General features: G+C 36.0%; 1 protein-coding gene across 2 annotated transcripts in view; it reads right to left on the bottom strand.

Annotated features, from left to right (window-relative positions):
* RNGTT (RNA guanylyltransferase and 5'-phosphatase) overlaps positions 1–13023 on the bottom strand; it is a 232613-nt gene that overhangs the window by 135564 nt on the left and 84026 nt on the right. For both annotated transcript variants that reach the window (XM_027551417.1, XM_027551416.1), the window contains one exon: positions 10158–10322. In XM_027551417.1, coding sequence (XP_027407218.1) covers positions 10158–10322 — 165 coding nt within the window. The remainder of the gene's footprint in view (positions 1–10157; positions 10323–13023) is intronic.

Raw genomic sequence — 13023 nt, 5'->3', positions numbered from 1 at the left:
ATTCCTATACACTAATAATGAGAAAAAAGAAAGAGAAATTAAGGAAACAATTCCATTCACCATTGCAACGAAAAGAATAAAATACTTAGGAATATATCTACCTAAAGAAACTAAAGACCTATATATAGAAAACTATAAAACACTGGTGAAAGAAATCAAAGAGGACACTAATAGATGGAGAAATATACCATGTTCATGGATTGGAAGAATCAATATAGTGAAAATGAGTATATTACCCAAAGCAATTTATAGATTCAATGCAATCCCTATCAAGCTACCAACAGTATTCTTCACAGAGCTAGAACAAATAATTTCACAATTTGTATGGAAATACAAAAAACCTCGAATAGCCAAAGCTATCTTGAGAAAGAAAAATGGAACTGGAGGAATCAACCTACCTGACTTCAGGCTCTACTACAAAGCCACAGTTATCAAGACAGTATGGTACTGGCACAAAGACAGAAATATAGATCAATGGAACAAAATAGAAAGCCCAGAGATAAATCCACACACATATGGACACCTTATCTTTGACAAAGGAGGCAAGAATATACAATGGATTAAAGACAATCTCTTTAACAAGTGGTGCTGGGAAATCTGGTCAACCACTTGTAAAAGAATGAAACTAGAACACTTTCTAACACCATATACAAAAATAAACTCAAAATGGATTAAAGATCTCAACGTAAGACCAGAAACTATAAAACTCCTAGAGGAGAACATAGGCAAAACACTCTCTGACATACATCACAGCAGGATACTCTATGACCCACCTCCCAGAATATTGGAAATAAAAGCAAAAATAAACAAATGGGACCTAATTAAACTTAAAAGCTTCTGCACATCAAAGGAAACTATTAGCAAGGTGAAAAGACAGCCTTCAGAATGGGAGAAAATAATAGCAAATGAAGCAACCGACAAACAACTAATCTCAAAAATATACAAGCAACTCCTACAGCTCAACTCCAGAAAAATAAATGACCCAATCAAAAAATGGGCCAAAGATCTAAATAGACATTTCTCCAAAGAAGACATACAGATGGCTAACAAACACATGAAAAGATGCTCAACATCACTCATTATCAGAGAAATGCAAATCAAAACCACTATGAGATACCATTTCACACCAGTCAGAATGGCTGCGATCCAAAAGTCTACAAATAATAAATGCTGGAGAGGGTGTGGAGAAAAGGGAACCCTCTTACACTGTTGGTGGGAATGCAAACTAGTACAGCCACTATGGAGAACAGTGTGGAGATTCCTTAAAAAACTGGAAATAGAACTGCCTTATGATCCAGCAATCCCACTGCTGGGCATACACACTGAGGAAACCAGAAGGGAAAGAGACACGTGTACCCCAATGTTCATCGCAGCACTGTTTATAATAGCCAGGACATGGAAGCAACCTAGATGTCCATCAGCAGATGAATGGATAAGAAAGCTGTGGTACATATACACAATGGAGTATTACTCAGCCATTAAAAAGAATACATTTGAATCAGTTCTAACGAGGTGGATGAAACTGGAGCCTATTATACAGAGTGAAGTAAGCCAGAAGGAAAAACACCAATACAGTATACTAACGCATATATATGGAATTTAGAAAGATGGTAACGATAACCCTGTATACGAGACAGCAAAAGAGACACTGATGTATAGAACAGGCTTATGGACTCTGTGGGAGAGGGAGAGGGTGGGAAGATTTGGGAGAATGGCATTGAAACATGTGAGATGTCATGTATGAAACGAGATGCCAGTCCAGGTTCAATGCACGATGCTGGATGCTTGGGGCTGGTGCACTGGGACGACCCAGAGGGATGGTATGGGGAGGGAGGAGGGAGGAGGGTTCAGGATGGGGAACACATGTATACCTGTGGTGGATTCATTTTGATATTTGGCAAAATAAATTATTTGATTTAAAAAAGAAAAAAAAGAAAAATTAGGTGCAGTTAAAAAAAGTTTTTGTAATTCTGTTTAATCCTCTCAAAAGTTATTAGAAATCTCCATATTTATTACTTTCATCCTACACATCAAATATTTTACTTTCAAAACAGTAATAAATCACTGAAAAATATTTTCCACAGAATTTTAATAAAGCAACTAAACTGGACATGTGAAAGTAAAATGACTCCAGAAGAGAAAAGCAAAAATAATTATTGCTAGAAACTTTTAAGAGATTATTAGGTCTTTCTTTTTCCTTTTTTTTTTTTTTTCTGTTTTAACTTGAGAGAGATAAAAGGAATGGAGTCTTCCTTAACTTTTTTTTAAATTAATTAATTTATTTTAATTGGAGGCTAATTACTTTACAATGATGTAGTGGTTTTTGACATGAATCACCCAATGGGTGTACATATGTCTCCCATCCTGAACCCCCCTCCCACCTCCCTCCCCATCCCATCCCTCAGGGTCATCCCAGTGCACCAGCCCTGAGTACCCTGTCTCATGCATCGAACCAGGACTGGCTATCTATTTCACATATGGTAATATACATGTTTCAATGGTATTCTCTCAAATCATCCCACCCTCGCCTTCTCCCAGAGTCTAAAAGTCTGTTCTTTACATCTGTGTCTCTTCTGCTGTCTTGCATGTAGGGTCATCGTTACCATCTTTCTAAATTCTGTTTATATGTGCTAATATACTGTATTGGTGTTTTTCTTTCTGACTTACTTCACTCTGTATAATAGGCTCCAGTTTCATCGACCTCATTAGAATTGATTCAAATGCATTCTTTTTAATAGCTGAGTATTGGGGGCAGGAGGAGAAGGGGACGACAGAGGATGAGATGGCTGGATGGCATCACTGACTCGATGGACGTGAGTCTCGGTGAACTCTGGGAGTTGGTGATGGACAGGGAGGCCTGGCGTGTTGCAATTCATGGGGTCGAAGAGAGTCGGACACGACTGAGCGACTGAACTGAACTGAACTGAACATTCCATTGTTTATATGTACCACAGCTTTCTTATCCATTCGTCTGCCGATGGACATCTAGGTTGCTTCCACGTCCTAGCTGTTGTAAACAGTGCTGCAACTAACATTGGGGTACACGTGTCACTTTCAATTCTGGTTTCCTTGGCGTGTATGCCCAGATTGCTGGGTCGTATGGTAGTTCTATTTCCAGTTTTTTAAGGGATCTCCACACTGTTCTCCATAGTGGCTGTACTAGTTTGCATTCCCACCAACAGTGTAAGAGGGTTCCTTTTTCTCCATACTCTCTCCAGCACTTATTGTTTGTAGACATTTTGAAAGCAGCCATTTTGACCGGCATGAGATGGTACCTCATTGTGGTTTTAATTTGCATTTCTCTGACACTGAGTGATGTTGAGCATCTTTTCATGTGTTTGTTAGCCATCTGTATGTCTTCTTTGGATAAATGTTGGTTTAGTTCTTTGGCCCATTTTTTGACTGGGTCATTTATTTTTCTGGAATTGAGCTGCAGGAGCTGCTTGTATATTTTTGAGATTAATTCTTTGTCAGGTGCTTTGTTTGCTATTATTTTCTCCCATTCTGAAAGCTGTCTTCTCACCTTGCTTATAGTTTCCTTTATTGTGCAAAAGCTTTTAAGTTTAATTAGGTCCCATTTCGAAGAAGGTGATGGCACCTCACTCCAGTACTCCTGCCTGGAAAACCCCATGGACGGAGGAGCCTGGTAGGCTGTAGTCCATGAGGTCGCGAAGAGTCGCACAGGACTGAGCGACTTCACTTTCACTTTTCACTTTCATGCATTGGAGAAGGAAATGGCAACCCACTCCAGTGTTCTTGCCTGGAGAATCCCGGGGACGGGGGAGCCTGGTGGGCTGCCGTCTATGGGATTGCACAGAGTCGGACATGACTGAAGCGACTTAGCAGCAGTAGCAGCAGCAGCAGGTCCCATTTGTTTGTTTTTGCTTTTATTTCCATTATTCTGGGAGGTGGGTCATAGAAGATCCTGCTGTGATTTATGTCAGAGAGTGTTTTGTCTATGTTCTCCTCTAAGAGTTTTATAGTATCTGGTCTTATGTTTGGATCTTTGATCCATTTTATTTTTGTGTATGGTGTTAGAAAGTGTTCTAGTTTTACTCTTTTACAGTAGTTGACCAGTTCTCCCAGCACCACTTGTTAAAGAGATTGTCTTTTCTTCATTGTATATTCTTGCCTCTTTGTCAAAGATAAGATGTCCATAGGTGCATGGATTTATATCTGGGCTGCTTTGTTCCATTAATCTATATTTCTGTCTTTGTGCCAGTACCATACTGTCTTGATGACTGTTGATTTGTAGTATAGTCTGAAGTTGGGCAGGTTGATACCTCCAGTTCCATTCTTCTTTCTCAAGATTGCTTTGGCTATTCAAGGTTTTTTGTATTTCCATACAAATTGTGAAATTATTTGTTCTAGTTTTCCAAAAAATACCATTGGTAGCTTCATAGGGATTGCATTGTGGCAAAGGCAATGGCACCCCAATCCAGTACTCTTGCCTGGAAAATCCCATGGATGGAGGAGCCTGGTAAGCTGCAGTCCATGGGGTCATGAAGAGTTGGACACGACTGAGCGACTTCCCTTTCACTTTTCACTTTCATGCATTGGAGAAGGAAATGGCAACCCACTTCAGTGTTCTTGCCTGGAGAATCCCAGGGACAGGATGCTGTCTATGGGGTCACGTAGTCAGACACTACTGAAGTGATTTAGCAGCAGTAGCAGCAGCAGGGATTGCACTGAATCTATAGATTGCTTTGAGTAGTATACTCGTTTTCACTATATTGATTCTTTTGATCCATGAACATGGTATATTTCTCCATCTATTTGTGTCATTTTTGAGTTCTTTCATCAGTGTTTTATAGTTTTCTATATATAGGTCTTTTGTTTCTTTAGGTACATTTATTCCTATTTTATTCTTTTTGTTGCACTGACGAATGAAATTGTTTCCTTAATTTCTCTGTTTTCTCATTGTTAGTATATAGGAATGCAAGGGATTTCTGTGTGTTAATTTTACATCCTGCAACTTTACTATATTCATTGATTAGCTCTAGTAGTGTTCTGGTGGTGTCTTTAGGGTTTTCTATGTAAAGGATCATGTCATCTGCAAACAGTGAAAGTTTTACTTCTTCTTTTATAATCTGGATTCCTTTTATTTCTTTTTCTTTTCTTATTGCTGTGGCTAAAACTTCCAAAACTATGTTGAATAGTAGGGGTGAGAGTGGGCACCCTTGTCTTGTTCCTGACTCTGGGGGAAATGCTTTCAATTTTTCACCACTGAGGATAATGTCTGCTGTGGGTTTATCATATATGGCTTTTATTATGTTGAGGTATGTTCCTTCTATGCCTGATTTCTGGAGGGTTTTTATCGTAAATGGATGTTGAATTTTGTCAAAGGCTTTCTCTGCATTTACTGAGATAATCATATAGTTTTTATCTTTCAATTTGTTAATGTGGTGTATCACACTGATTGATTTGAAAATATTGAAGAATCCTTGCATCCCTGGGATAAAGCCCACTTGGTCATGATTTATGATCTTTTTAATATGTTGTTGGATTCTGTTTGCTAGAATTTTGTCAAGGATTTTTGCATCTGTGTTCATCAGTGATATTGGCCTGTAGTTTTCTTTTTTTGTTGCCTCTTTGTCTGGTTTTGGTATTAGGGTGACTGGTGGCCTCATAGAATGAGTCTGGAAGTCTACCTTCCTCTGTAATTTTCTGGAAGAGTCTGAGTAGGATAGATGTTAGCTCTTCTCTAAATTTTTGGTAGAATTTACCTGTGAAGCCATCTGGTCCTGGGCTTTTGTTTGTTGGAAGGTTTTTTATTACAGTTTTGATTTCTGTGCTTGTGATGGGTCTGTTAAGATTTTCTATTTCTTCCTGGTTCAGTTTTGGAAGGTTATACTTTTCTAAGAATTCGTCCATTTCTTCCAAGTTGTCCATTTTATTGGCTGATAGTAGTCTCTTATGATCCTTCGTATTTCTTTGTTGTCTGTTGTGATTTCCCCATTTTCATTTCTAATTTTGTTGCATTTGATTCTTCTCCCTTTTTTTATTGATGAGTCTGGCTAATGGTTTGTCTAGTTTATTTATCTTCTCAAAGAACCAACTTTTAGCTTTGTTCATTTTTGCTACAGTCTCCTTTGTTGCTTTTTTCATTTATTTCTGCCCTAATTTTTATGATTTCTTTCCTTCTACTAACCCTGGGGTTCTTTATTTCTTCCTTTTCTAGTTGCGTTAGGTGTAAAGTTAGGTTATTTATTTGATTTTTCTCTTGTTTCTTGAGGTATTGCTTATCTTCTTTTTTAATCAACCGTAATGTCCTAAAACCATTCAAGATTGATGCCTTCCATGGTCTAGCTAAATGCTAACTACATACATCCCTCGAGGGAACATAACTACTCATAAGAGAAAGGTATGGAGTGGAGGGAGGCAAACAAGCAGGAAATGAAGACAACTTAGTAGAAATAACTTAGCAGAAACAGAACTTTGCAAATGGGAGATAATCCAAGTTCAGGCTTAGTCATATGAAAGAGAAAAATGGGGAGTTTACTAAAGAAGACAGCTATGCAAGTGTGATGGCAGGAGGTAGATAAGAACTCTCTGCACCTTCTTTTCAATTTTGTCATGAACCTAAAACTGTTCTAAAAAATAAAGCCTTTTCAAAAGATAAATTAATAATAATATATTAAGACTAAGTAGGGCTTATCCCAGGAACAAAAGAAAGCTTCAGTGTTAAGATATATTTCCACTTAATTCATAAAATAAATAAAACTAAGCTGGAAAGAAAACTATATTCTAGCTATATATTTACAGTAGATAAAAAGCCATTTGACAACACTGAACACCTAATCTTGATTAAAAGTAAAATAATAAACAAAATGGAGAAAGAGAAGTCAATGAAAACACAAAGGCCTACAATAGCCAAAACAACTTTAAAAAAGAAGTACCAAGTTGGAAGATTAAGTCTGTCTGATTTCAAGATTTATTATAAACAAAAGTAGTCAAGACACTACCACCACAAAGACAGATAATACAGATCAAGGGCACAGAACAAAGCCTTTAGCAATAGGCCCAAACATACATGACAACTTATTTTTTATAAAGATGCAAAAGGAATTCAATGAAAAAGAAAAAGGATCATCTCATTAATACTTGGTACAGGAACAACTGGATATCCAAATGCAAAACAAACAAAACCTATCAACAGGCTAAAACAACCCTAATGTCTATGACTATGGATTAGTTAAGTAAAGTATGGTATAATGATAAGATGGAAATTTGTACATCTATAAAAAAAAAGATTGAAGGAGATCTCTATGTACCAAAACTGGCACAAAGACGACTCAAGATAAATTTTTAAGTTAAAAAAAAAAAAAGGCAAAGTATAGGAAAGGAAGTCAAGAATCACCTCCTGGGTAAGGGTGGTAAGAATATAAATAAATGTACTTGCTTGTATAAAGAAATTCTGATGGATACAATAAACGCTGATAGCAATGGTTACTCTTCTAAGATGATAAACAGAAACTATCTATTGTCTGACTTTAAAAATTTTGTTAACCATATTTAATCTATTGATATAATTATTTTTTAACTGGCCTTCAAACTGGAAATGCAAATAAAATTGTAATTTAAGAAACTGCTACTTATTAATACTATTTAGGATGCTGCGTTCTAACATCTATGCATGTATATTAAGTTAAAAATTGAACAACTCATTATCCCTTCACTAGTTTGATGGATCAAATTAGACAAAATGAAGAGGCTGTTTATAGAGCCTGTGCTAATAAAGTTCTAAAATCAGTTATGTTCAAGATTTTATGAACAGACAGAAATTAAATTCTACTTTTTTCTACCCAAAAGTACACACTTTTCAGAATTATAGTTTGTTTAAAACTATCTAAAACCTAGCCTTCCTCATAGAAATGATACATATTTCCCTGCTGCAGGAACAACTGGATATCCATATGCAAAACAAACAAAAACCTATCAACCCGCTAAAAATAACCCTAATGTCTATGACTATGGATTAGTTAAGTAAAGTATGGTATAATGATAAGATGGAAATCTATGCATCTATAAAAAAAAAGATCGAAGGAGATCTCTATGTACCAAAACTGGCACAAAGGAGACTCAAGATAAATTGAATGCTACATCATTCATAATACCACTACTTTACAATTCCCATTAACAAAGATAAAAATAATAAGAATCTCCAGAGCAATAACCTGTCAACTGTAGCTACTATTCTATAACTGGTGTTACCACAGCCTGCTTTAGACCTACTCTGCTATAAAACGTGCTTTCTCTCTGTATTCCACAACTCTATACCTTGGTAAGAGAAACTGAGAACAAAAAATAACAGTAATAACTAAAAAAGGAAGGAAAGGTGACATATTTAAAATGCCAAATATTAGAACTGCTTTAAAAGAATTTCCTATGATAATTTCAAAGAGGGATTTCATAAAGTACAAAGGAAAATAAGAGCATCACATTTTTCTACTGAAAAACTACGAGAAGTTGTTCACCATAACTACTTAAGATCCCTGAAGAAAAATTTTCTAAGCATTTCTAAGCAGCACTGATTCTGACTAATAAAACTACACTAACACGTTTTCTTAAACGCTAAACTTTGAATTATGGCAACACAAGCTGTCAAAATGGTTTTTTTAAAAAACTGAAAGAATCTGGCTTCTGCTCAACTTTTATGCTTTATTAATAATTTAGAAAATATTTCTATAAGGGTACAAAGCTGAAACTCCAATACTTTGGCCACTTGATGCAAAGAGCTGACTCATTGGAAAAGACCCTGATGCTGGGAAAGATGAGGGCAGGAGGAGAAGGGGACGACAGAGGATAAGATGGTTGGATGGCATCACCGACTCAATGGACATGGGTTTGTGTGGACTCTGGGAGCTGGTGATGGACAGGGAGGCCTGGCGTGCTGTGGTTCATGGGGTCGCAAAGAGTCAGATATGACTGAGCGACTGAACTGAACTGAACTGAACATAACTCCAGTTTTCCACGAAGGGTGTGATCTGCACTAAATGTTAACATTATCCTTACCCTACCAACTGGGCAGGGCACAGAAGTGTATGGCTCTTATAGGCACCCCTATTCCTGCAGCCAAAACAGACTAAAGGCAAGCAGTGAACTATAGGAAGGCTGTGGCACCAGAAGTCAACCAACAGGACCATGCCAAGCAGGCATTATGCAAAATGTGAAAATGTAAGTTTGTATCTGTTGAAAAAAAAAGATAGGCATTCAACCGGGCTAAGATTATTGCTAATATTATATCCAAGGCCTAATACCAAATTGAGCAGACTTGAGCAGAAGCAGTCCAAATACAACACAAACTTACATCATCCAACATGTGAGATTATACCAGAAAAAAATTTAAAACATGTAATTGCTCATGTTGCTTTATTTCCTGTATTCTTCTATCCTAACCACCCCTCTTCTGAAACATAATAATTCCATGGTGCATCTTTACTGTCAAATACTATGCAGCAATTACAAATCTCTTTGCATGACATGGAAATATTTCCAAGTAAGTATTTCCAAGTACTGTTAAGTGAAATAAATCCAGAATATTTAGTATGATGCATTTTCAGTGTCAAAACAACAAAAAAGCAATAACAAAAGAAAACTCTCCATGTATATATATACATCCATATATATAAATTAGTTTTTTAAAGACTACACACTAAACACTGTTGACCTTCAGAAGGCCTAACAGGTGATTTTCACTTTATATAATTCTATTCTCTTCACAGTTTTTTAAAAAACATAAACCAACCACCATGAATCAAATACTATTATGAGAAACAAGGAACTTAAGTTTTCATCACTAAAATCTTACCAAGATAAAGTAGATAAACAATGACCTACTGTACAGCACAAAGAACTATATTCAACATTATACAATAACCTATAATGAAAAAGAATATATATACATATATATGCAACTGAATTAATTTGCTGTACACCCGAAACTAACACAACATTGTAAATCGATTATATTTAAATTTAAAAAAAAACAGAATTTTGTGAATTTGCAGACTTGAGATTTTACATGTCTGTCCAAAACAGTGCTATATTCAAGTAATTTCTGGAAAAATCAAGACAAGAGGGCCTCAAAATGTCATTCATATTCCTTTCACAAGTTAAATTTTGATACACTGTAAGTACTAATTAGAAAACTTTACCTTTCTTGAAGTATAGATGTCAAAAAATGGCTTATGTCTGACACTGAATGGTTCCTGTGTTTTGTCAATGAGCCCTGTCTTCATTTTTTCATGTCGAGGATTTATTATTTCTCTTTCTATACACTGAAGACGAATATTAAAATCACAATCTCCAACCGGCTGTGCCTGAATTAAACCAGACAATTATTTAAATTTCAACACTAAAAACTATTGTATCAGCATAGTTATTTAGGCTGTCACACTATACATAGCAGTCTATATAAACAGCGTCCTTTGGAGCTGCCCAATGCACATCCTGCACCACTGTACGTGCCAGCCCTGAAAGACTAATGATAGAAGCATACCTAAACATGCAAATACACATACACAGAATTATTTAAATTATAAATATATAAAAGAATATGGAATGACATAAATCTCCTCAAATACAAATTTTAGAGCCAAAGCTTTCACATCTTAATTAAAGTATTAATATACTCACTAATCACTTTTATTATTTATATGAATTAGTAAAACCTGCGTAAAAACTAAAATCCAAGTAGGTAGGAAAGTATATGTAAACAACACGCCAAAATAAGCAAAAAAAAAAAAATCATCGTTTTGTTGTTTAAAATGCTAACACCTTACAGCCATCAAGAAGAAGATATTTATTAAAGAAACACATTACCAACTCTGAAAACTAATAAAGAACAGTTTATAAAATACATTCAAAAAAGAAAGTAATCCACTCCTCCATATGTATATACACAGTATATATAATATGGTATACATATATGATGAGGTTCCCAGGTGGCACAGTAGTAAAGAATCCACCTGCCAATGGAGGAGACACAGGAGACATGGGTTTGATCCCTGGATCAGGAAGATTCCCTGGAGGAGGAAATGGCAACCCACTCCAGCATTCTTGCCTGGAAAGTTCCATGAACAAAGGATGGGCCACAGTCCATGGGTTTGCAAAAAGCTGGACATGACTGAGCATGCATGCAGCCAGAGGCATACATATGTGATATATATACATGGTTTGAATGATGAAATAAAAAGCACACGTAATGCTTTTGTATGAGTTGAGGATAGGGGTCTGCCCTCTCCTAAGTGGATATACAAATATAGCTGTAACACTTCACTTGGATGACAGTAATGGTCCAGATAAGCAGCATCACCTCAATAGGATACCAAGTACTCTCTTCTTTACTTCAGAATTAGATACCCTTCCCAGCATTTTCCCTATCTTTTCTGCCTTCTTCCTCTTCTCTAATCTATATTACTCAACCTAACATTTACCCAACCTATTGTTTACAAAGAGGGGACAACACTTGCTTAAGCTGTGAAATTAAATACACCCCATTAAATACGCCTCAAGGATGACTTTTTCTCAACTTTGGAAGGATGACAATTTTGATACTCAGCAAAAAATACAGAGCAAAACAAAGTGAATGAGAGCTAGATATGAGATAGAATATGTTCCCTTTATATAATGGCATACAGCTGTTTGTAACAGATGTTTATTGAGGAAATGGTAGTTAGTAAATAACCATGTAGTCCATCTGCAATCTTTTCCACGTCACCTATGTCATCAACAAGGTTGAAAAACCTAAAATGTCAGGTTCATTTATTAGATGAGTTCAGACTCCTATAAAATTACAGTGAAACAAGCAAGGCTTCTTTTTAAGAAATAAAATAATCTAAAAATTATAGATAGAAAGTAAGTTCACCTTCAAATCTGTGTTACCCATGATAAAGGAAGTTCCTAATAGATGTGCTGAATTATGGAGAATAGACTACAGGAAGCACTCAGACTACTGACTTTTCAATAGTCTTCCGTGTTTTGAGTTCTTTCTTAGGTCAAAACACTACCCACACTGCCAGTGGAGTTATCTTTCAAAACAATTAAAGTATGATCATATCATTAACATAACTAAAACCCTTCAGCGGTATCCTATTTTATACAGAACTGAGCTAAAACGCCTTATTCAAGTAATCTGGCTTCCAACCACCAATCCATTCTCATTTCCTACTACATCCCACATCTCACCACATATCAAGTACGCAAATGTCCATCTAATGCTCCTGACCTCTTAGGCTCACTCCTTCAAAATTAATGGGTCACTTTCTCTGTCTACAACTCCACACTTCAAATGACTCAACTATACCCAGGGTAACCTGGAATATGTTCACCTCTCTGTTACCTCTCATATATCTCCCATATACTTCCCTATTTCTCCCTAATATCTTTGATATTATACTTATGAAACTTTTATAATTATTTCTTTAATTTACATCCCCATTCATAAGTGCACAACAAGTTTCTTTTAATTTTGCATTCAATCTAAACACATATCCTAACAATTGTGTATAATACATGCATATTAGCCTCTAATAAATTGCATATATACACAACTGTATATTATAAAACAGACAAAAACTGAATAACAGATTAAGAATAAATCTTTCTTCTTTTCAAATCCCAATGAACTGTTGAGAAAGTAGCCTTTTTTGGAGGTCAGTACACTAAATCATAAATTCCCTGGAGGCAAGAAATCATGTCCTAGTCTTCTGTGTATTCCTGATACCTAGAATAATACTTGACATACAAAAAATTATCAATGAAATTACTGCTTGACAAAATAGTAAACTAAGGAATTAAAAAGTTTTAAACTATTATCTCAAAAAATTTTTTCTCATAGTGACCTTGATTTGATAAATCAAAATAAACAAAGTGGTTAATCATCAGTGAAAGTGAAAGTCGCTCAGTGGTGTCTGCCTCTTTGTGACCCCATGGACTATACAGTCCATGGAATTCTCCAGGTCACAATAGTGGAGTGGGTAGCTGTTTCCTTCTCCAGGGAATCTTCCCAACCCAGGGATG

Source organism: Bos indicus x Bos taurus, chromosome 9, assembly GCF_003369695.1.
Source record: "Bos indicus x Bos taurus breed Angus x Brahman F1 hybrid chromosome 9, Bos_hybrid_MaternalHap_v2.0, whole genome shotgun sequence".
NCBI classification, from domain to species: domain Eukaryota; kingdom Metazoa; phylum Chordata; class Mammalia; order Artiodactyla; family Bovidae; genus Bos; species Bos indicus x Bos taurus.
Note: the sequence above shows the minus strand (reverse complement) of the source record. Positions and strands in the feature narration are given on the sequence as shown.